The following is a 24,133-nucleotide window of genomic DNA, read 5'->3' as shown; positions in this document are numbered from 1 at the left end:
ACACCGCAGCTGAAGCGGATCCCGACAATTGTGCCGGGATCCGCCCAGCTGCGTGACTGACAGCTGGCTCTGCCTATCTAGAATCCAGCCCCTCCCCTGTCCTGGCAGAGAGCCGTGACAGGATCGAGAGGTGAGCGAATGCTGGTATGTGTTCGCTCACCTCCCGATCTACTGAGCCGACCTGTGACAGTCTCATTGTCACAGGTCGGCTAGAACTATGAGGTGAGTGAAAAGCACTCACCTCATAGTTCTCCTTTAAGAACAAGTCCCTCTGTTCTGTGGTGGCCGATAGGATCCGATGTTTTCAAGACGTGGCTGCGTGGGCGGAACCACAGACAGCTGCACCGAATTCAACAATATAAGGAAGCTTGTGGGGAAAATAACTTCACGATTCAAATAAGTGGGGGTGAAGGGGGGAGGGTTCACAATCTGCCCATGTTTAATGTTACACCCTGAAACATGGCCAGAATGGTAAACGTAGGCTGTAAAATAAACCTTATCACTGTGCATCATAAACAATTGCAATCTTTTTCAAATAAAATACCCATTTTCACCTTTTTTTCTTGCTTTGTTGCATCTTCTGTAGCCCTTTCCTGTCTACATGCATGCACTCCAGCATTGGCTGCATGTCATTTCTCAGTGTGGATTTCCTGATGGTGACAACAGTGCACTGTTCCTGCATAATGGATATTGAAATAGCCACTTGTAGCCTCCATTGGAAGCCCATATGGGTGACAACACAGGAGTAGAGATAGGAGACAGACCGTTGTCACTCTATAACAGGAAGTGCCTGAACAAGGGTCTCAACTGCAGGACCTCCAGGAATTATGAAAGCCATCCAGATTTAAACATACTAGAAATCATATTAACAAGTTCAAGCTTATATGCTTTAGAGATTAGGTATACATCTGTACCAGAGAACAAATACTGTTATCTTTGAGCTACCGCACTGCAGAATCCCCCTCGGTGTTAGGGATTTCCCTTCAGATTTTTGTGGTTCCGACCTATACCATGGGGAATAGTGCAGATGCAAGTTCCTAGTTGTTGCCATTTTGGAACTACAGATCTGTGAAATGTGAAGTTCTTCAATAAACATGTTGCAGGAATGTGGGGAAGATCATTTTATGATCTCCATGTTTACACTTTCTAGAACATTTATAGGACTTCGGTTAGGTTTGTCACACCAGTAACACCAGTAAAAGCACACATGAAAGAGAAAAAAACGAGTCGTTACAAGTTCCTGTCCCACACACCTGCCATCAACAGCTGTCACAAACAGACATCCTCTGTATTGTAACTGACGAGGACAGCAGCCGCTCTCCTTCTCACACATACAATGGCTGATGACATCCTGCTTTCTCACACATAGCTCAGAGCCAATCTCAAACACAACCAAATGTCTGACAGAAGACCTGATCGTTAGAATACACCTAGGAAGGGTCAAGGAATTCTAAAGCCAAACTTTTTAAAAAGTTATGGAAGCATTAGGGTTTTTTGCTGCAAGTCCCCCATTGGGGACATGTCCCTTCATTTTCTGGCCCATAGACACACCAGCAAGTGAGAAGTATTCTTTGCCAAACTCTTTTTTTTTTAGTTGTGGATAGAGTAGGGTTTTTTGTGGTCTGCCCCCCATTAGGGAGATTTCCCTTTATTTCCTGGCCAGTAGACACAACAGGAAGTTAGAAGAAATGTTAGGACCCCCTGCTCCCTTGTCATCTCCTCTCATACTCATCTCCAGGACTTCTCCAGAGTCTCTGCCATCCTCAGGAATTTCATACCCCAAACTGTGCGGTTATCTCCTACTCTGTCTACCTTTAGGCAATCCCAGAAAACTCATCTTTTCAGGGAAGCCTCTATCCAACAAATGAACTTTTACTTTCTCAAACAACTCATCCCCACACAGCTACCACCTTCTGTATCATTTGATGTTCCCTTTTAGAATGTAAGCTCTCATGGGCAGGGCCCTCCTAACCGCCTTGTCTTGAATTGTAAATCACCCTAGCAGGCCCAAGGGCAGTGATAAGTATCTGGTAGGTGTTCCAACACCTTATCACTCTATCCATACACCTATAGATACACATATAATGCGCCACAATGTAGTGGTGCTCAACACTAGTCCACAAAGACCACTAAAGAAACCTGTGGCATGTATGAACAAACTAAATAATGTGACAGATAGCCAAGAGCATATGATTTCAGAGCACACGACCCCCCTGAACTAGATAATCCATAGTAAAAAAAAAAAAGTAACCTCTATTCCTGTTTAGGTGACAACTTCAAATTTTGGATTTCCCTCACTTGGCAGTGGTCACCAAGATGATAAAGGCTAGGTTCACACCTAGGCGATTGAGCTGGTTTGGTGGTGTGCGTTTTTGTTTGCGCGATTGTGCTTTAAAAAAACAAAAATAGCTCCTGCACCTTTTTGCACAACAGGCGATTTCTACCGCGCGACAAAATCGCAAAAGGTGTGAGCAGCCACCATAGACTTGAATGCAAATCTCTGTTTTGTGCGATATCTACCTGCTAAATCCGCTCGATGAATCGCCTCTGTGTAAACCTAAAGCTTAATGTGGTGAGTATCCTCAGCGGGGACACAGACCTCAATAAAAACTTGAAGGCATTTGCAACATTCACGTTGCTTGGTCTCTCAGAATCTTTTATATGTGCTTTGTACCTCGTCTGCGGGAGGAACTATGCCGACCGTAAAAACTATGAAATTGCTATGTTGTCCATGCAACACGTATCTCTATTGTAAGACTTTGCCTCTATTCCCTATCAGGTGACAACTTAAAATTTTGGATTTCCCTCCCTTTCAGTTTTGGTTGCAGTGGTCACCAAAATGATTAAAGATGGTGAATATCCTCAGCGGGGACACAGACCTCAATGAAAAAAAAACTTTAAAAAGGTATTTCAACATTCACGTTGCCTAGTCTCTCAGAATCTTTCATACGTGCTTTGAACCTTGTCTGTGGGAGGAACTGTGCTGCCCATAAAAACCCATGTAAAGGCAATTTTATTGAGTTTTTCTTTTGAATAGCGTGGAGAAGGGTTAGATCCTTTGTCAAGTTTTTATTGCTGTGTCCTCACTGGGAAGATTGACCCTTCTGTTTGTCCTGCTGACCATTTTCTCCAAGACAGACAGTGAGGGGATATACAAAAGTTTTGAGTTGTTCTCATAGCCAAAAGTAAGGGAATATCCTCTAAATCTCGAAGTTCGAAATCTCATTAAATTTCCTCTCTTTACTTTTGCATGTCCAGGACAGCGAGTAAGCCCTGGTTCACACCTAGGCGTTTTTGAGCAGTTCGAAAAGCGCTTTTAACTGCCCAACACAAGAAATCCCATGATTTTCAATGGCCCTGGTTCGCACCTGAGCAGAAAAACGGCAGACGCCGAAAGAGCTTCTTTCGGCAGTCAAAAGCGCTTTTCCTCCCCATAGACTTCATTGGAAATGCCCAAAAAACGCGCAACAGTAGCATGTTGCACATTTTCTGAGTGTTTTTGAAGGTTTATACGCGCGTTCTTCCATTGCCCACAATGGTTTATGAGCTGCCAGTTAAAACTTGCATACAATGTGCACAACGCGCAAAAAAACACATGCTGCTAACGCGTGCACAAACGCGCAAAAACGGTGCCGCCTAGGTGTGAACCAGGGCTGGAGGGAAATCTCCCCAGAGGGCCACAGGCAGCAAAAAATAACTTCATAGGGGTTTGAACCCTTCCCTACTGGAAATCTAAAACTGAAAAATAATATTTTGGCTTTATAAACACTTTCAACTGCGGGGGAAAAAAAACAATATAATAGGGTTGCCACAGGCAACGCACACAATTTCTACTGAAAGTTTATCACCTCATTTACATGAGCTTTACAAAGAGGGAGCACAGAGTGCGTTCCTTCTGCCCCCAGGAAAGGGTGTCACCCAAAGACCCAAAGTCACACAGCCTTTGGATGCCCTTTTATATTTCCACACCAGGCAAAAAACACAAACAAAAACAGTAATACATATGAAAAGTAGATGTGTATTGATCCCAAGTGACTGGTGTATGCATTGTCTGGCACAAAAACTATTTCCCACAGTAGTTTGGTCTTGTAATAGGAAATAAAGTAGAAAAATTTCCTTCTTTGGGTTTCAGACGACATACAAGCCAGGGCACACAGTGAGTCTGCCTACCTGGGACCACCCATAAATTCTAATTTGCAGCACAGTGACCCTTTCTTCTGATCAGTTGTGGTTGTAAATAAAGCCCCCATGCAAAGATCAGTTGCCCTTAATTTCATCATAGAGAAACTCTCAAGCCAAAAATGGCAAGTTTGGGGCAAATATACAGTTCCATTTTAATATGGAGCACCAGTGGTGCATTAGGCCTCATGCACATGGCAATGAAAGGACATGCGCCCAGGTGCATTTGGAGATAATTTCTAAACGCACCTGGAAGCATGTCATGCTTTGCTATGGCTGAATGCACACCTACACATTTAGCAGCTTCTGGGTTGATTCGGTCTAGTTCAGTTTACACAAAACAAGAATCCCCTGCGTCCCAAAAGCCTGGTTTTACAGGCTTGTCTAAACGTGACTAAACGTGACTAAACCCAGGAACATCTAAATATAGGAAAAAGTGTGATCTGGGCAGCATTTAAGTTGTTCATACCTCATAGATAACTTCTCCTGTGTTTAACGCAGGCGGCCTGTGTGCATGAGGCCTTAGGATGGGGACTGAGTGGCAGCTCAGGGCCCAGGATTTGTATTTAAATTTCTAGGTGAAAATAATCAGGTATGAGGAAGTGGGTTGGAATATACACAAAAATACTCACTGTGGGAAATATTAGTATTATATATTACAGTTATTCAGAACGCAGGGTCATTTTCATATGTCTACGTAAGCAAAAACCACATTTCAATTGTCATCAAGCAAAAAAGAATTGTACTTGGAGTAAAAGCTCAGGCACTGAATATTATTTAGGGCCCCTTATAGTTTTATCTCACAAGTTTCTCACATAATTGTTTTACAAGAGTCAAAAGCATTAGCAAGTTAACCCCCCCCCCCTCCTCCTCTGTATAACAGGCACAGAGATGCAAAGGAATTTTACAGGGGAAAGATGTAAATGACTGATTCTAATTAGGTCTTCATGCCTTATTTAGCATATGAAAATAGCATCAACAGCAGAAAAGTGACAACAAACCTTAAATTCGAATGGTGGAAACAAACACAAAAAGGTTCTGTATATACAATATTGCTTAGCTAGAAGTTTCAAAACTGCAACCTACAGATAATGTACTCCCTTACGGCTTGGCCGCAGTAGATAGAAGCTGCCTGCCAGCCAGCTTGAGGTTATCTGTAAGGTGGGGGACCAGGACGTACTGAAGTCATTCTCGTTTCTCCAAACCTCGTTCACTCCTTAAAGATCCTCTCTCCAAAGTCCAGCCCTAAAAAAGCATCAGGCCTAGACCAAATCTACCCAGGCATTTCCAGTCTCCTTTTTCACACCTTGACCACAAGAACATGGGCAATGCTAGTAGTGTGCTACACCCAAGTCCTGGGAGTAATGTGGAACTCACTTCATCGCCAAGGGATGTATATAAAAATTGCACATATAGATATATATATGCAGCAAACATTAACAAACCGGAACACGTAATTCAGAAATCAATATATCAGCACTAATATCACAGGGTTTAGCATCTATAAAACAAAACAAAAATCTGTTGGAAGAATAATGATGATAGATGAATGACTGAGGTCTTCCGAAGGATTGAGAAAGAGAAGTGACGAGGAGAACTGAGGTTTTCAGGACTAGTCAGAAAGAGGGTAAGGGCCTGTTCACATGAGTTTCAGGTCCTGATCAGGTCTGGATCAGGTGCGGATCTGCAGACGCGGTGCTATGTGTTTTTGACGCGTTTTTGATGCGTTCCAATTTTAAAAAATAATAATTGTTGTTGTTTTTTTTTGCTGGAGTGGGGCTGTAAGTATGTAAGCTGCAGTGCAGTGAGTTTGGCGCGTTTTGCATTTCCGGACCGTACAAAATGTGACATGCAGTATTTTTCTGTCTTAACCAGAACGGACTGCGCAGGTGAGAACTGTAGCCCATAAAACACATAGGGATACATTTTTCGTGCAGGAGCATACGGATCAGGTCAGCACAGAAAGCAGACGTCATGTGAACAGGCCCTAAGAACTGCAATGAAGAGGTGGATGAGAGGACAAAAGAGGTTTTTGAGCTGAGGAGAAGGGGAGAAGGAGAAGGGCGAGGAAAAAGCACAACCGATGACTAACTGAAGTTTGAAGGATGAGAAGAATGTATGCAGAGACTTCTGAAGGGGACTGAGAAGAAAGTGTATGTAGACTTCTTATGAGGAATGGGAAGGATCCTGTAGGGAGGATAGCGGTTTGAAAGAACGGTGTAAGTATAATGATGACGAAGGTGTATTAGGTGCATCAGATATTTGGCCTAAAATGGACACCGTATATCTGGAACTTGTGTTGGCCCCACTGTCCAAGTGCTTAGATCACTTTTAATTTCATTTTCACTGTTTTTATAACTGCAAGACTTCTAGTTTTAAAGCAAAGCTCATACAGAAAAAGTAGAGCGGGAAAGCAGATAATGTAGAGAGCAAAGTGCACAATTATACTCACAGCCAAGAGAAGAAGTATGAATGAAATGTGGCAGGTGGCCCTTGTCCTAAGGTGCATTGGTTGACAAAGAAGAATAAAAGGTGGTAACAGGTGTGTGATAGTTTACTCTATCTCTACTTATGTTACAACACACCCATCATAATGGTAATTTCCCCACCCCACCATTATTTACACATCTATAATCATCCTCCACTTCCGCTGTAGTGAAGCATGTCCTTCCAGCCAGAGGCAACACAATGATAAGGATGGACTTTCATGTAAAGAAAAAAATAATAAAGGGCGCTATTATGTACGAGGTAGGACATAAGTAGATTCTCCCACATAGGGACACAAACAGCAATAAAACAAGTTTTAGCCTTCCACAATCTATCCAAAAAGTAAAGTATGTGCAGGAGCTGGATTCTACGGTCAGTTTGAGGATGCATCTCAAATGACTGTGTTTATTAATCCTAAGAGAACAAGAGGATTATCTAACCTGTGACAGAACTGAAAGCCGACCTCACGGACATTCCGGGAGTCTCCCACTAGAAGATAGCAGCTCCATGACACCCGGGAGAGAAACATTTTGTCCTGGAAAGGTTCCCCTACTATCTGCTGGGTTTTTTTTGTACTCTGACAATGGCCGCCGTCGGAATAGAAAAAAAAAGCAACAGATAGCAGGGGAATGAATAGCAAGGCTGCTATTGGCCATTTCAAATTGCAATAGCCAATAGCAGGCTGGCTATTGCACAAGCCCACTGCTGCTGTCAATCAGCAGAGGTGGATATGAAGTTCTCGTTCAGGTCCTCCTCTGCGGCCGCTGTCAGAATACAAAAGAACCCAGCAGATAGCATGGTAAGCATTAGCTTCTCTGCCATCTGCCATCATTTCAGGGAAGTGCCCTCTTCCCCATCCCCTCCTCTCCCCCCCACGGATGCGGGAGAGGGCGCCTCCCTGAAATGAGTTTTTTCAGGTTGGGATGCCTGTTAAAGGCATGTACTGCATGCAGTGAAGCATGGATCAGTAAGTGACCAGACCCTCTAATATGCCCCTTGATCACCTCTGATCATCTCTCTACCTTCGGATTACAAGCACCAAACTCTTCACATGCATTGACTGACTAAGCTCATGTGAATGTCATCATCAAGCAGAAGGATGATCTGGAGCAAGGTGTTTAGTACCTAATAAAGTCGGCCGTGTCGAGTGACATCATACAGCTTAGGAAATTTTGCAGGGCTAGTTGGGGCTTTTAACTTAAAGTAAACTTTGAAGTGAACCAGTGTCCAGGCTAGACACTGAAGTATTTGAATATACCTAAACAGTAAATTAATTAAAAACAAGCTTACTGACCTCTGTAGCTGCAAGAGCTGAGAAGAAATTCATCCTCAATCTGAGGCAATGAAATTACCATCTCCCCTTGCTTCCTCTGACAGCATAATCTTGGCAGCTTGTCAGAATCTGAATGTAAACATACAGAAGGTGCTGTAAGCTGCACAGAAACAGACTGCAACTTGACTACACAGTCTCAAATGTGATTTTTAAGGATGATTGCTCCATACCACCTGCAGCTACAGAGATCACTTAGGGCTCTTTTTTGAAAAGATGGATTGTTTGTTAGGTATATAAAACACTTTAAAAGAGACTTTGCCCATAGCCTGTCCACAGGTTTTTTTAAACTTGTAGGCAACATCAAGTAAATGCCATCAAACCACGTAACATTCAACAGTGCTCAGGACTAGCAATAGGCCAGCAGACCCCAGCTTTCCAATCTGGGAGATGAATGTCATACCCGGTAGCACCAGGTATTTTGCAGTGGCAGCCACAGAAGCAGTGGTGTGGGGAAGCGCTGGAGAGTATAGAGTGTTTGAGCACACTGGGCTTTAAAAAGAGCGTCCCTTTAATGCCCATAGTCTGGTACACCCACACAAAATACAAGCGATTCGGCACCTCTACAGCCACCGCCTGTTTACATTTTATGCAGTTTTCCCACTCATGCGTGTGTTTGGCGGCGCAAACAAGTGGGGACAGGGAAGGACATTTTAACACGCCCACCCACATCTAGAAGTCTCCCGTCCGGTCGTTTATGAACGGTTGCTGGATGGGAAGCTGTTAAAGAGACACTTTATTCCCACATAAAAATGTCCCCTAAGATTATATGTGCATTTAACATATACCATGCATGTTATTTACTTGTAAAAGTCTCCCTTGTGTAACCATCCAAAAGCCCTGAGACTGCTGCTGGGTGCCCCCATCTTTGATGTGATGTCATCAGCCCCAGCGGACACTCAAGTTTTGACACTCTATAGTAATCCCCTTTTCTCCTCCCCCAGAAGCTACATAAAAAGGTTGTGAAGGGAGGAGCAGAGGAGCTGGACCAGTACACACAGTTATTTGATACTTCCAGAAGAGAAGAGCGCTATGATTTCCAAGGGGAGGCCTCTAGGGAATTTACTCTTGCAGTTCAGAGCAAGTTCAGAGGCACATTGCAAGTGATCAAAAATAATCATTCATGCCAAGTAATAAAACTGCAATTAAGCATTTAAAGGAATTGAACATTCTGGACATTTTCCTGCAATTGTTACAGTTAGTGACAGGCAGTTTAAATCTTCTTTTATTGGAAATATTGTTTCAAACAATTTCATCTCTTTGTAAAGCTACTCTGGGCAATTTAGCTTCTACGTTTCCTGATCAATGGCTCCTTGTTTTAAAGCAATGTTGATGATTGCAGTGACCTGTAGCTACCAATAAAATGTCAGTTTACAGGTGATTGGATGATTCTTTTTTTTTTGGTCGCTCTGGGTTCCTGTTTTTAATTACAGCTGGAATTTTTAATTACAGTTTCAGTGACCCGCTGCATTAGTGCAGGCAATCTGAAAAGGAAAACATCTCAGCAGTTTTATAATAGAACCTTTGCTTGGGTTTAGAAATGAATTGCTATTAGGAAATGAAGCGAGCTTACATCAGCAAAACCCACAGACTTATATGCCTGGCCAGGAGTCAATGTGCAGTAAAATCAGAGGACACGCTCAGTATAACTGAAGAGTTTTGAAGGTCTCCTTTACTCATTACCCCTAGAGCAAAACTAAATGGTCTGACTTACACCTTTCTGACCATGTGCCACCCACTCATTGGCCTCTGACGGCTATGTTGCCTTGCCAGTGTCTGACTCTACATAGGCCACAGCATTAAACCCATGAATGGCCTTGGCCTTCCTGCAGGGTGTGTGCCAAACTCTTCTACATCGCTTACTTTCCTTCTCCGGCCTCTGAATCCCAGACTTACAGTATCTAATGGTCATCAGTGTTATCTATACATCCATTCCTTGGCCTACTTTTACGGTTTCTGCTTTTTCATGTTCCTATGTATTTTCTAAAAAAAATCTGCCCAGCTCCTTTCTCTCTCCTTACATTATTCAAGCCTTTCTCAACCAGGGTGCTTTGAAATTTTCTCATCATGCCTTTGATATGAGAGAGGTGGACTTTTAATTATAATGGATGACTTTAGACGAAAGAGAGGGGCAGAGGGACTCCTGATGCAAGAGAAGAGGCCATCAGATGTGAGGGGGCTCCTTGTCTAAAGGGGGAATTCCACTTTTTCATTTGTGTTTTCGCATTGGGTTTCCCTCTTAAAATCCATAGCACACCCCTATCTCAGACAATGGTCTATTATGGATTTTGGAGGGACCATGTGTCTTTTTTTTACATTTGATGGTTTTAACATTTTAGATTGGGGTACCTTGAGATTTTGCATACCTTTAAGGGTGCCTATGACTGAATAAAGGTTGAAAAAATGCTGCACTATGCATTTCAGTCTATTCATCTATGCAAGTTACAATTTCTTCTAGTTTGACTCATGCTTTATTTGTTCTTACTCTCCATGATCCAATTTCCAATAGATTCTCCCCAGCATTTTCTGTTCTTTAAACACGACGCATTTTCTTATCAATTCGATCTAATTACAGCTTTATAAAGTTTTATGAATAAAGTCTTGGATACTGCATTGACTTTATTAATGAGTTACATTAAAAGATATTTATTTCCTTCTTTTATTTCCCTGCTTCCTTTGTTGTCCTCTAGGTCCTAAATATTCAGAAATTCTTCAGGAACATGAAGTGCTATGTGCAGTCATGGTCGGATTCCATGCAGTTGGTACTCTTCTCTGCCGCAGCTGCTGTGGCCCGTCTACACAATTAAACCACGGTTCATTCATACTCGGCGAGTTATGTGCAGTTGTGTGAATGACGGAGCATAGGTCTGGACTGATTATCCGTGAGGCCATCAGGAGCAAAGGCCAAGAATGGAAAATGAATCTCGATATCTGCTCACAGTGAGGCTCATTTATCAAAAGGACACAAACTACTTTTGCTGCCATCAACAAATAGGTTTTCTCTGTCACTATCGCATACTGCACTAGGGGCACAAAAAGGCAGAACCTGGGTGGGTGCAATTACCTAACAGTTCTTGAAATGTAAGTAATTGCAAAACTTTTTTTAGATTTGGATAGAGTGGTGAGGTGTAAGAACCTCTGTCAGTATTTTGTTTTTTTTTAAATTACGCTCTGTGTCCCAGTATAAAAATACTGTTATTACTGTCTATATTGAATTCCCATGAGTTCTATCCCACTCCTAATAACCACATCAATCTAGGGTTAGGTTTAGGTTCGAAGTTTGACTAATCTAGGCTTAGGTTTTAAGTTTGTAAACTTACTTGTTGAAGATGTCCATAGAATGCATTTCCTCAATGCACTGACACAATTTCACCCAGCCCTGTGAATATGAACTTTCTGGTGTCAAAACTCTCATAAACCCTGCCTTCTGATCTACAACTCAGTGTAAGAACAATGTAACATTATCATTGCTTGCTGGAAGAAGTGCATGATGGAACATGTAGCCTTGATAAATGGAGATTGCATCACATCAAGCAGCAGGGAAAGAGAAGAAAAGCACATTGGGAATCCAGGAAGTGGATGGAAGTGATGGGCAGACAGAAGGCAGCATTCACTACATAAAAAGGGATTTGTTCAAGTAAGATTTGGCTGTATTATCAGAAACAACTCTGGTATGTATTCCTATTACAATGCTGATGTTATCACAGGATAATATACGCTGGGACTTTAGATCTGCTTTAAGGAGATTCACTCTCTCTAATTGTTTTGATCACCAATGTCACCAGTAATGAAAGTGGGAGTTTATCTAATATCTTAAAATTGCCACCAGAACAGGAATACAGTGGAAATCTCCCAATGGGGACACTTGTTCCTGTGACTCTTACTTCCTGTTGACTCTACGATAGGAAGTGAAGGAACATCTCCCTAAAAAGACACAGATGGCATAAAATAACAACGTTTTTTTAACGTTCCTCTACGCTACCCAAAATGAAAAAAAAAAAAAAAATTTGGAGTTTTAAATATACTTTACAACTGACCACAACTGAAAAATAAGGGCCCAGAAGCAACACCTTACAGTCTAGGATAAACGCCTAGTTATTATTTATAAGAAGCTTTTTAACTTTTTACAATTATTTTTCCTGCAAATAAATTACCACCTGAGCAGGTATGCCATGGCATAGGTCACAAGACCACAGGGGCCTTTCTGCTGCAAATTAGTAGCGAATTCAGATTTAATATAAACAGGGAGTTTTGATCTCTGTTGATTAGTCGTCTGTTAAGCTGGCCATATGCTGGTAGATTTTCATATGAGGGTTCATATGAAAAATCTTGTCAGAACATTCGGTAATGCCAATCAGAGACTTGTAGAACGTTGTAATTTCGTTTGATTTTAACATTCGACTTTTGTGTTGATGTCCGTATTTTGCCCACACATAAACACATCCCCCCCCCCCCCAAAAAAAAAAAAAAACTAGGTCTTATTTCCCCCCCCACCCCCAAAAAAAACAAAAAAAAACAAAACCCATTTATAATAGCAACTTGCCCCTTCAAAAATTAAAAAAACCTACGAGTCTAAAAGCAGGCTTGATTAAACATTAATCTGCAATAATGGGGCAGGAATGGACATGTATGGTTGTATGTATGTTGCACAGACCTGCATGCATTTAGCAGCTGTTGCATGAATACAGGAAATAAGGCAGTTAGCACATTTCTTAAATTGAAATAAACTGCTGCTACAGGTTTCAGAATTTTTCTTGTAGAGATACAGATTCTGAAATATTTTTTGCCTTTCTTACTTCATAAGCCTGAGAGGAGCTTCCTGCTGCTTCTCATGAAAGCCGTACAATAGGATGCTAGAAGACGACACTGCTGGGTGCTTGTCTGCAGAAGAGAAGTGAGGAGTGCAGAAAATCGCTTCCTCTGTTTGGTAGCTGAGAACCAATGTGCATATAGATGGCAATGCGGCACCCTGCGTCTTTGTCTATATCTGCTTTATGTCTACAGTTTTCATAGTGATCCCAAATGTTTCTTATGTGGCTGCAATAATGAATACCTAAAGTTAGCTAGCCTTTTATGTAGGGATGCACCGATAACGGTTTTTCAGTATCAAGTACGAGTTTGAATATTTATCTTGATTCCTTCTTGATTGCCTAGGCAGCCAATCAGCATGGAGCCGGCTGCCCTGGCAATCAAGAAGCCTTGATGGGCAGAGAAGGCGCCTTCATGCTGGCGGAAGTACCAGTAAAGGTACTCGGTATTTGCAAGTACCGAAATATAAAATGTTGGCCGAGAAGCCGGCTCCATGTTCCGTCGGGGCACTGCCGGTCAGTTCTGGTATCAGAGGTATCACTTCCGCTATCAGGGGGTAAGTATCAAAACATTTGGGCAAGTACTCATCCAAATGTTTCAGCACAGATCAGCACACAGGGTATTCTTCTTGGTGCCACAATTTACAATTCGGGACACTCTACTGGTTGACACAGTACGCCATGTAAGGCATTATCCTGGCTGCCACAGTACATCATGCAGGTTACTTTGATTGCCACAGTACACTACCTAAGATGCTGTCCTGGCTGCCACAGTACACCATGCAGGGTGCTCTCCTGGCTGCCACAATGTACCATTCAAGGTGCTCTTCTGGGTGCCACAGTACACCAAATAGGGTTCTCTCCTGAGTGCCACAGATCAGCACGCAGGATATTCTCTTTAGTGCCACAATATCCTTTCCTGGCTGCCACAGTACACCATGCAAGGTATTTTCTGGCTGCATCAGTACAACATTGAGGGTTCTCTCCTGTCTTCAACATGCAGAGTGCTCTGACTGCCACAGTACACTACCTAAGATGCTGTCCAGGCTGCCACAGTACACCATGCAGGGTACTCTCCTGTCTACAACAGTATAGCATGCAGAGTGCTCTCCTGGCTGCCACAGTATACCATGCAGGGTGCGTGCAATGCCACAGTACACCATGTAGGGTGCTCTCCTGGCTGCCACAGTACACCATGCAGGGTGCGTGTCATGCCACAGTACACCATGTAGGGTGCTCTCCTAGCTGCCACAGTACACCATGCAGGGTGCGTGTCATGCCACAGTACACCATGTAGGGTGCTCTCCTAGCTGCCACAGCACACCATGCAGGGTGCGTGCAATGCCACAGTACACCATGCAGAGTGCCCTCCTGGCTGCTACAGTACACCATGCAAGGTGCGTGCAATGCCACAGTACACCATGTAAGGTGCTTTCCTGGCTGCCACAGTATACCATGCAGCGTGCGTGCAATGCCACAGTACACCATGCAGAGTGCCCTCCTGGCTGCTACAGTACACCATGCAAGGTGCGTGCAATGCCACAGTACACCATGTAAGGTGCTTTCCTGGCTGCCACAGTATACCATGCAGCGTGCGTGCAATGCCACAGTACACCATGCAGAGTGCCCTCCTGGCTGCTACAGTACACCATGCAAGGTGCGTGCAATGCCACAGTACACCATGTAAGGTGCTTTCCTGGCTGCCACAGTATACCATGCAGCGTGCGTGCAATGCCACAGTACACCATGCAGAGTGCCCTCCTGGCTGCTACAGTACACCATGCAAGGTGCGTGCAATGCCACAGTACACCATGTAAGGTGCTTTCCTGGCTGCCACAGTATACCATGCAGCGTGCGTGCAATGCCACAGTACACCATGCAGAGTGCCCTCCTGGCTGCTACAGTACACCATGCAAGGTGCGTGCAATGCCACAGTACACCATGTAAGGTGCTTTCCTGGCTGCCACAGTATACCATGCAGCGTGCGTGCAATGCCACAGTACACCATGCAGAGTGCTCTCCTGGCTGCTACAGTACACAATTCAGGGTGCGTGCAATGCCACAGTACACCATGCAGAGTGCCCTCCTGGCTGCCACAGTATACCATGCATGGTGCGTGCAATGCCACAGTTCACCATGTAGGGTGCCCTCCTTGCTGCCACAGTATACCATGCAGGGTGCGTGCAATGCCACAGTTCACCATGTAGGGTGCTCTCCTGGCTGCCACAGTACACCATGCAGAGTGCCCTCCTGGCTGCTACAGTACACCATGCAAGGTGCGTGCAATGCCACAGTACACCATGTAAGGTGCTTTCCTGGCTGCCACAGTACATCATGCAGGGTGATCTTGTGTCTCACCTGGAAAGATGCAGCAATTGGCAGAATGACTGCTGTGCATGGAATTATTCTCCCACCGGTGAACAAAAGATATAGGGATAATAATCTGCAGTATTGCCTGTCGTTTCTGGTATGTTTAATTACCGTTCTTCTTTATATGCCAGTGCAAATATGACGAAGGTGATGTGCATAGGGCAGAAAGCCATGCCACCTGAATTTCATCATTACAGAAGCAGAACCAGTAAGGTATTGTGACTGGTTGATATGGGTTGCGCTTTTCATATTGCTTTTATGTACTAAATAATCATAGTTTGAGAAATTAATCAGCTACTCACCATTTGGAGCTCGGCAGAGAAGAAGTCCAGGAATGCTGTTATCTAGTCATCCAGCCCTGGAAAAGAACAGATGAATGAGGTCACAGTGCCTCACCAGTGGGAGAAAATATCTTCTTGAATGAGAATATATAATATCTCTAAACACCTAGTCATGAGGTTACTGCATAAGGTTATGCATTCACCATAGAGATGAAGTACACAAATGCTTTTCAGACTATATGGCCTAATCTCCATACCATATAGGGAGAGTTTGATCTTTAGGCGTGGGTTACCGGTTCAAACTTCAGTTTCAGAATGATCCAGCTTTATTCGATTTGACTTTCATTTTCACTATACCTAAAGTAACAGACAATTAAGTCCATCACATGCATGCAACAGATATCAGTTGAAACCTGGGCACTAGTGGTGCAGAAGGAAATCAGTGTTAAAGCCGAACTCAAGGCAACAAGCTAAATACAAAGCTGAAAGACATATATAGAAACTGTTTTAGCTTGCCAAATGATTTGTATTTGTGTCTATATAATCCTGGGATTTACACAACACAGCCAAGGTGGTCACTGACTTCTTTGTCCTCTGTAGCCAAGCAATACAGCCTAGTCATCCCCCACCCCCAGACTTTGATTGGACATTGAAAGAGCAGCAGTATACCGATAAGGTCATCCCTCTGCTCTCCTAACAGAATTTTCCTTGTCGGCACCTGACTGGCTTTGAGTATTGCCCTTGCCTCTCCCAGTCTGAGCGCTGCTGAACAAAAACTGATATCCAGTCAAGTCCAACACTTACACTAGCTGTATTCAAAAATACATGGAGTTGGGCTGTAAGTGGCCCTCAGTACAGTACTTATAGTTACATTAGAACAGAGGGTTATGGGAAAGAGTGCAGATGTTGCAGAATGTAAGGCTCGTCTTCCTAAACAGAAGTGAGGGTTTTGGGTATTTTTAATTCTGAAAAGGTATACATGACATCTATGATAATTGTCACATATGACCCATTGTTTAGTCCATATATTATATACAGGGACACCCATTGCTGAAATGTATTTTGAACATATTAGTTGCCTGGCTGGAAGCCTATTCATTTCTCTCAAAGTTTTTCTTGCAAACATACACTCTGGGCAAGGAAACAATACTGTTGGTGATGTAAATGCAAACTGTAATTCCCAGCAGCCATTGGAAGGAAGCCAATATGTGGGCTGATCTGGTGGAGGGTTCTAGGCGATGACAGTGTAATGAAGTACAACTCTACCATCGCCCCAATGTTAGGTCAGTGAGAAAGAATCCTGTCTGAGGACGATATGATGATGCCAGCAATGATTGTTCTAAACTCTGTTGGAGTAGGTAGGTAGGTAGGTGGTTAGTCACTTTGTCACAAAGGAAAGTAGCGGTAGTGACCCATTCTCCACATATCTGTTTGAAGGAGCCATGTCATACTACTAGTTCTTGGTCCGCATGTGGCCCTGCCACACTTTCTGTGCATCCCTCAGTGCTTTCAAATTGCAGTTCAATGAGCCCGAAGCTGTTCTCCAGTGTATAAAAACGGTATTTACTTATGTATTCTTCCAGGTCAACACTTCACAAAATATTTTTTAAATGTTACTATAATGTTAAATTATGATAGCGCTAAAATCTATTTTTCTGGAATTAAAGGAGAAGTACTGGGAGAGTAAAATGTACTCTTCCCAATACTTAGAGCTGGCGTGTGACACTGCAGCTGTCAATAAATATAAAATTGAGAACCGAGCGATCACAAACCACTGATTGCTCAGCTCACTGCTTGCTGCAGGGATTCCCCTCTCTCTGTTCCCCCAGCACTCATTGGAGGGACAGACATTGGGAGGGGTTGGGCAAAGCTGGCACTCACTCTAAAGAGGCAGAGTCAGCTGTCAATCAAAAAATATTGTCGGGATCCTTCCTGGCTGCAGCGTGACATGCTGAGTTTGGGTCACAGGAGTACATTAGTAAAAACAAAACTAAAGCCAAAAAAAGGTTTGGCTTTAGTTCTCTTTTAAGTAGTTCAACAGGTCAGATTTAAAGAGTTCATAGAGAAATGTACAGTGACCAGATACTGTTCTAGTAAAACGCACATGCTACCTTGAATGAAGTTATGTTATTTCAGTGCCTGGTTGGCATTTTCAGCTTTGTCAACTCACCCACAGAGTTGCCACAAAATCCTATCCCAGTGGTTCCAACCTGGAAGACATGTACCCCTAGGAGTAAGAGGCAGGACATTTAGTGCAGGACTGGATGAATTCCAGGAGCCAGGCAGCTACAGCTGGAGTCTAACGTTTCATCAAAAAAAAAAAAAAAAAAAATCCTGCTGGCTCCTGGATTGGGCAGTCTGGCTCCTGAATTCCTATTAATTTGCCCACCCCGGATTTGGTAAACAGTATAGGAAAAATAATTCAGTAATGGCCATAGCAGCACAGCATCGTGTGCTTTCATGGTGCAGTTGGCCTGGCCCCATGGCACCACTGGTTGTTATGATACTGATAAAAAAAAATTAAAGTATTTGTTTACATACTAATATTTCAGATCTACCACCTACAGACAGAATGTTCATGGAAGCAGCCTGCAAGAACAGTTTGTTTAATTTTTAATAAAATTATTTTAAAAATGTACATTAAAATCTCTTTATACTACATGTAAAATCTCTAAAAATAGAAAAAAACCAAGAGGAAAATTGCTTGCCCATGCTCGTCCACTAGTGTAGTGTAATCTCAATGCTTATTCAACCACAAACCCCAGAAAGACTTCAACTCCAGCTTCACCATATGCTAACCATCAGGCTGGAAAGTCAGATCGCTACTCAACATGGGGCTCAGCAATCCGAGTCTTCAGTGGTCTGCCATGCCCTCTGTACAGTGCTCCAATCAAGTACCTTAACTATTAGCAAAAATGTATCTTATTTGTGTATCACTCGGCTGTAGGTCCTAAAAAATGTTGTCTGAATTGGTGCTGACACTGTCCTTCCTTCTGGAGGGGGGCTACTTTTGTTCCCCATGGTCCCTTTGTCTTGTATAGTAACCACCGCTCCAAGATCCCTCCCGGGATGGACTACAATCTCATGTTTAGTTTACTAATTTGTATTGATATTGTAGTACATCACAGGAGTGAGCTTGGAGCGATGACTACTTTACAGCACACACAGGGACCATGGGGAACAAAAGTGGCCACCCTCCAGAAGGAAGGACAGTGTCAGCACCAATTCAGAGATGATTTGAGGATCTACAGCCGAGTGATTACACAAATAAAGTCCAGTATTGTTAATAGTTAATTCTGCATTCACACCTAGGTGTCAGAGATTCAGCGTGATTTTTTTCTTTGCAATTGACATGCATTAATGCAGTCTATGGGGGTCAAATGCGCTGTAATCTGCCCAAAAAAAGTTTTTGTACTTTTTCCAGCGTTTGGCGTTTTACAGCTTGTGGCAAAATGCTCGGCTGTGAACGGGGGCCATAGAAATGAATGGGATTTCTTGCGTTGAGCATTTTGTCACACTTAGCTTTGAGCGACAAAAGCCTAGGTGTGAATGGGGACTTAGGGACTTGAATGCATTTTTAAGATTTAGTTCCAGAGTTTAGCGTCACCTTAAAAAGAATCCTGTTCTAGTGAATTGCAGCGTATACATTGCAAAGATTCTAGGAAACTTTGTTGCAGATTCTCATCTCTCTCTGTGGATGTTATATTCCTATATTTTCTCCGTTTTCAAGTTTGTAAAATAAAATGTAACTGCATTGTAATTTGCAAATATGTTACTTTTTACCACAATGTTTCCTGCAGCAATTGTTTACTACTTTTCACTTACAAAATTAAATAAGTGTGTCTGTTGTCCAGGGGTGCCCACATGTTACCATCAAAGTGTATGCTCCAACAAATGTATAGAAGAACTCTGGGCAAATAAAATATCCTCATACTGCAAGGGTTAACAGCTCATTTTGTCTAGGGAGCTAAAATAACAGAGATATACCCACTTGAACCATGATCCCAACTGGCTCCTAGACTGGTCCCTTTAGCAAGTCTCCCCCCTCCACTTCAGCGATGATATATCCCTTGGTGTTCTCACGTCCTATACACTATATAAACCATGATGACTTATACGACCTTAGACTGCCGGAGCGGAGAGGGAGTGAGGCTGAAGGGATCGGTATGAGAGTCAGAGATCATGGGTTCAGCTGAGTATATCTCTTATTTTAGCCCCCTCTGCAAAACGAACACTTAACCCTTGCAGTGTGGGGGTTAAGATTTTATTTGCCTGGAGTTCTTCCTTAACAAAGCTTTACAATTAGGAATACATGATACAAGGAGACAGGGGTTACTGTAAAGGAATGGGAACGGTCTGCAACTTTTATGTTACCCAATATGATTCTATGATACGGATATGATGCCTCATCCCCAATTATGCCTGGTATAGAAAAGGTGTATAAATCCTTCATACAGAAGACTTTCCCCCTGCTTACAGCAGGAAAATGTAACATGGTACCCTATGGCTGGCTCTACTGCTAATATGAAGTGTCATTCTATATCTGCCCTGCCAGAAGTTATAATTACAGTATGGAAGAAGTTCTTGCCCAAGCTCCTTCCTCACTGGCAGCTAATTATACAAGCTTACTTTTCCATACAAACCTCTCATGTCCTGTCCAGTCCACCCAATGCCAGCATACAGCCACGTTACATAGAACTGTGCCCCCCTCTCCATCCACCCACAAGCACAGCAGGGCCTTTCCTGATAAAAAGCTGGCCTCAGAATTCTAAAACTCAAATGACCCGTTGTCACTGCTGGGACTAAACTGTATAGGTTTTAAAACTTAAAGATCTGCTGATGTGTAAATGCTACAAACTTACAATACATGTTGAAAGAGTAACGTGTACCTATAATCATACCACGCCTCAGACTGCTAGTCTCATGACATTAAGAGTAAGACGTGCTGCTCACTGTTCCCCTTGCTGGAAAGGAAACGATACCTAGGGACCTGTAATGCAAGTATCTCCCTGCTTTAGTTTATTCATTCTTGGGATATGTGCTTCCTTCCTCTCCTCTGCTGCTTCTTGATCATTACCCCATCAATCATCAGAAACCAAAGACAAAAAGTTTTCTTTAACTCTTGGCGCTAATGGCTGCCAGCTGAACGATCAACTTGCTGTTGCATACTCAAAGCAAACGATTTTACACACGGAGGTGGCGCTCTGTTCCTTTTGGTTGTCAGAAACCAAAGACCTACTTCTCTACCAAGATGGCTGCCTGTATCATCCACAGAGAAAAAAACCAAGGAATGAGGCATGGTAAGCTGGTCCTTAAGAAAAGATCAGCTGGGTGTACCTGGAGGAATAAGGTGCATAGCCCTCTGGTCTCCGCATCACATCACTTTTTTTTCCCATGGTTGCACAGTTTAAGTGCCTAGAGCCATTTTTTTCATTTTGCGTACATCATATGAAAATTAACCTTTTGTACATGAAAACGCTCTTCAAAACTCCAAAATGTTATACACCAATCAGCCATAACATTATGCCCACCCACCTAATATTAAGTAGGTTTCCCTTTTGCTGCCAAAACAGCCCTGACCGATTGAGGCATGGACTCCGCTAGACATCTGAAGTTATGCTGTGGTATCTGGCACCAAGCCATCAGTAGCAGATTCTTTATGTCCTGCAAGTTGTGAGGTGGGACCGCCATGGATCAGACTTATTTTTCAGCACATCTCACAGATGCTCGATTGGATTGAGATCTGGAGAATTTGTAGGAAGAGTCAACACCTCAAAATTGTTGTATTCCTCAAACAATTCTTGAACCATTTTTGCAGTGTGGCAGGGTGTATTACCCATTTGAAAGACGCCACTGCCATCAGGGAATACTATTTCAGTGCAGGGGTGTACTTGGTCAGCAACAATATTTAGGTAGGTGGTACATGTCAAAAGTATCATCCACATGCATGGCAGGACCCAAGTTTTCCCAGCAGAACATTGCCCAAAGCATCACACTGCCTCCGCTGGCTTGCCTTCTCCCCATATTTCTAATATTATGTCTGATCGGTGTATATTTTCTGACAGTAGAGGCCCGGTAGAATAAAACGTTGGCAGCTGCACTTATATTTGCTTGGTCATAGATAGTTTATTCACTACTAGTTAGACATGTGCACTGCCAAAAAATTTGTTTAGTTTCGTTTCGTTTTAAATTCGGATTTGTGTTATTTCGTTTTTCGGGATTCGGGTGTGAAAGTCAATTCGGATGAAATTCGTTAGCAGGAGTTCGTTCGCACGTTCGTTTCGTTTTCGTTTCTTATTCGTTTCGTTCATTCGTTCGTTTGCAGCAAAGTGACATTGGAGGGGGAAAATTATTTTCTTCAACGAACGAAACTGTTTATCAAACCCATATTTTCAGTAAACACATTCAAATTAGTTTTAGTACACACAAACACAATTCAATACCCAATTTTATAGCAAAGTATAGAAGTTGAGGTTGTCACGTAAATAGATATCAGATATGCCGACATTTAAAACTGTGTTGGCCCATGCAACTGCAAAAATAATTATGGTACCCAAAAATGTCCTTAGGTGATGCTAAAAAGCCTCGACAGTGCATCAATTTAGAGTTAGCTATGTGTGATCGCCCCAGAATCATTGCTGCAACTCCTGATGTTCCTGGGCAACCAGGAGGGACAGGTTAGTCCCGACATATGGCTAGGGGGCAGCACGTTAAAAACAAGGCGTGACCAGGTTTGGTGAAACGGGACGATGATCTGTCTGTATTTCTGGACCTGGCTGGAGCAGGGGGTAACCAGACATAAATGGACGCCCGTCTGTTTAGATCCGTCTGTCCATAGACTGACATTGGGCTTTTGATCCGCCTGAAAAACTGAGCGGTGGACCTGATCGGAATGCCCGTGTGAAAGGGCTCCGAGTTCATTCAAAGAACAAGGTTTAGATGCTTATATACCAAAGAAATGTCAGTACTGACACTTTCAGACTCTATTCACACGTAAGCATGAGCATAGTCCAGCAATCTAGAGGCTTTATTGTTGGACATTTGTGTCTTGCAGTATGGGGACAGACACATAGTTACATAGTGTTTGAGGTTGAAGAAAGACACAGGTCCATCAAGTTCAACCTTTGTGTGTCTGTATGCGAGTGTGTGTGTGTGTGTGTGTACACGAGTCTCTGTGTGTGTGTACACAAGTCTCTGTGTGGTCTAGTTTTTAAGTGTACCTGTACCCCTGTATGTTATGGTCTCTGAGGAAGGTATCTAAATGCTTTTTGAATGGATTCAATACTCTCTGCTGATACCACTGCTTGTGGCAGCGAGTTCCAGATTTAACCGCTCTGACTGAACAGAAGCCCCTACGCCCCTTGTGGTTAAATCTTTTCTCCACCCGTTTTAGGTGGTGGCCTCTAGTCTTTGTTATGGAGTTTACTGTAAACACTTTATTGCTGATGTTACCGCTAAACATTTTGTACATCAAAATCATGTCCCCTCTTAATCTCCTCACTTCCAGCGTGAACACGTTTACATTTAGTGACCTTGTCTCATAGCTTAGGTCCTCCAGTCCCTTAATTAGTTTAGTTGCCCTTCTCTGGACTTTCTCCAGCTCAAGGACATCTTTTCTGTGGATTGGTTACCAAAACTGCACCGCATACTCCAGATGAGGCCAAACCAGTGTTCTATAAAGTGGCAAAATTATAGCTTTGTCTCTACAGTAAATTCCCTTTTTAATACAAGACAGTACTCTGCTCGCTTCGCTTGCTGCAGCCTGGAATTGCATGCTATTGTTCAATCTGTGGTCTACAATGACCCCCAAATTTTTTTCCATTTCTGACTTCCCTAGTGGAGTACCCATTAATATGTATTCTTCTTGCCTGTTTTTGACCCTAAAATGCATTACTAATGTGTTTTTGGCCCCACAGACTCTTAAATAGGAACACCTAAAAAACACATGTAAAAACAAATTTTTCAGGCATTCCTATTAAAATCTAAAAGGCCAAAACGCACGATTCTACCCCGAAAGAACCTTATGTACTTTTTTGAGCTTCACACAACTGGTGACAATGCTGAGGTGTGAACGGGGGCCATTGGAAACAATGGGATTCTTCTTGTTGATCGCTATCCTGCTTAGGGGAAGGAGCTACAAACAGCCTAGGTGTGATTGGGGCCCTAGCTGGTGCTTATTGTATGTTGGGAACATTTATACATCTAAAAGTTATTCAAATCTAAAGCTGAACCAGAAGTATTAGAACACTCAGCTTTATGCTGAGAACCATTCCTTATGTGCACTGCCATGAAATAACTATGTCTGATCTGCTGCAAAACGGCATTAGTTTATATTTAACAAGGAAACACGTCACACATTTACTGAACGTGCATAACCTATTTCCCATAAAGACACACCTTTATTAACACATTTCCTGGCCAGCCTCCAACTTCTGAATATTGTGAAAAAATAATGCCAAGAGAGTATGTAACATGTCGCGTCATAAGCAAATGTTACACATTCCCAGCCCAGGATTAAGCTTTTAAAAATCCAGTAATAGTACTTGGAATGGTGTTTCTCACCTGCGCATATTATTTTTGTATTTCTATACAAAACATTAAATAAAAACCTAACGTTCTAGGAATTTTCTTTCTCTAAATTCTAAAAATGCCAGTAAGAGTGCCTGTTCGCACTATCC

The 24,133-nt window shown here is 42.8% G+C and overlaps 1 protein-coding gene across 1 annotated transcript in view; it reads right to left on the bottom strand.

The window, feature by feature from the left end:
* The window catches only part of TFDP2 (transcription factor Dp-2), a 73,108-nt gene that overhangs the window by 39,997 nt on the left and 8,978 nt on the right, over positions 1-24,133 (bottom strand). Inside the window, exon 2 of the mRNA XM_018560369.1 lies at positions 15,477-15,532. Within this exon, the coding sequence (XP_018415871.1) occupies positions 15,477-15,479 (3 nt within the window). The 5' untranslated portion in view covers positions 15,480-15,532. The remainder of the gene's footprint in view (positions 1-15,476; positions 15,533-24,133) is intronic.

The sequence above is a fragment of the Nanorana parkeri genome, unplaced genomic scaffold, assembly GCF_000935625.1.
Source record: "Nanorana parkeri isolate BGI_ZX_2015 unplaced genomic scaffold, ASM93562v1 scaffold452, whole genome shotgun sequence".
NCBI classification, from domain to species: Eukaryota; Metazoa; Chordata; class Amphibia; order Anura; family Dicroglossidae; genus Nanorana; species Nanorana parkeri.
Note: the sequence above shows the minus strand (reverse complement) of the source record. Positions and strands in the feature narration are given on the sequence as shown.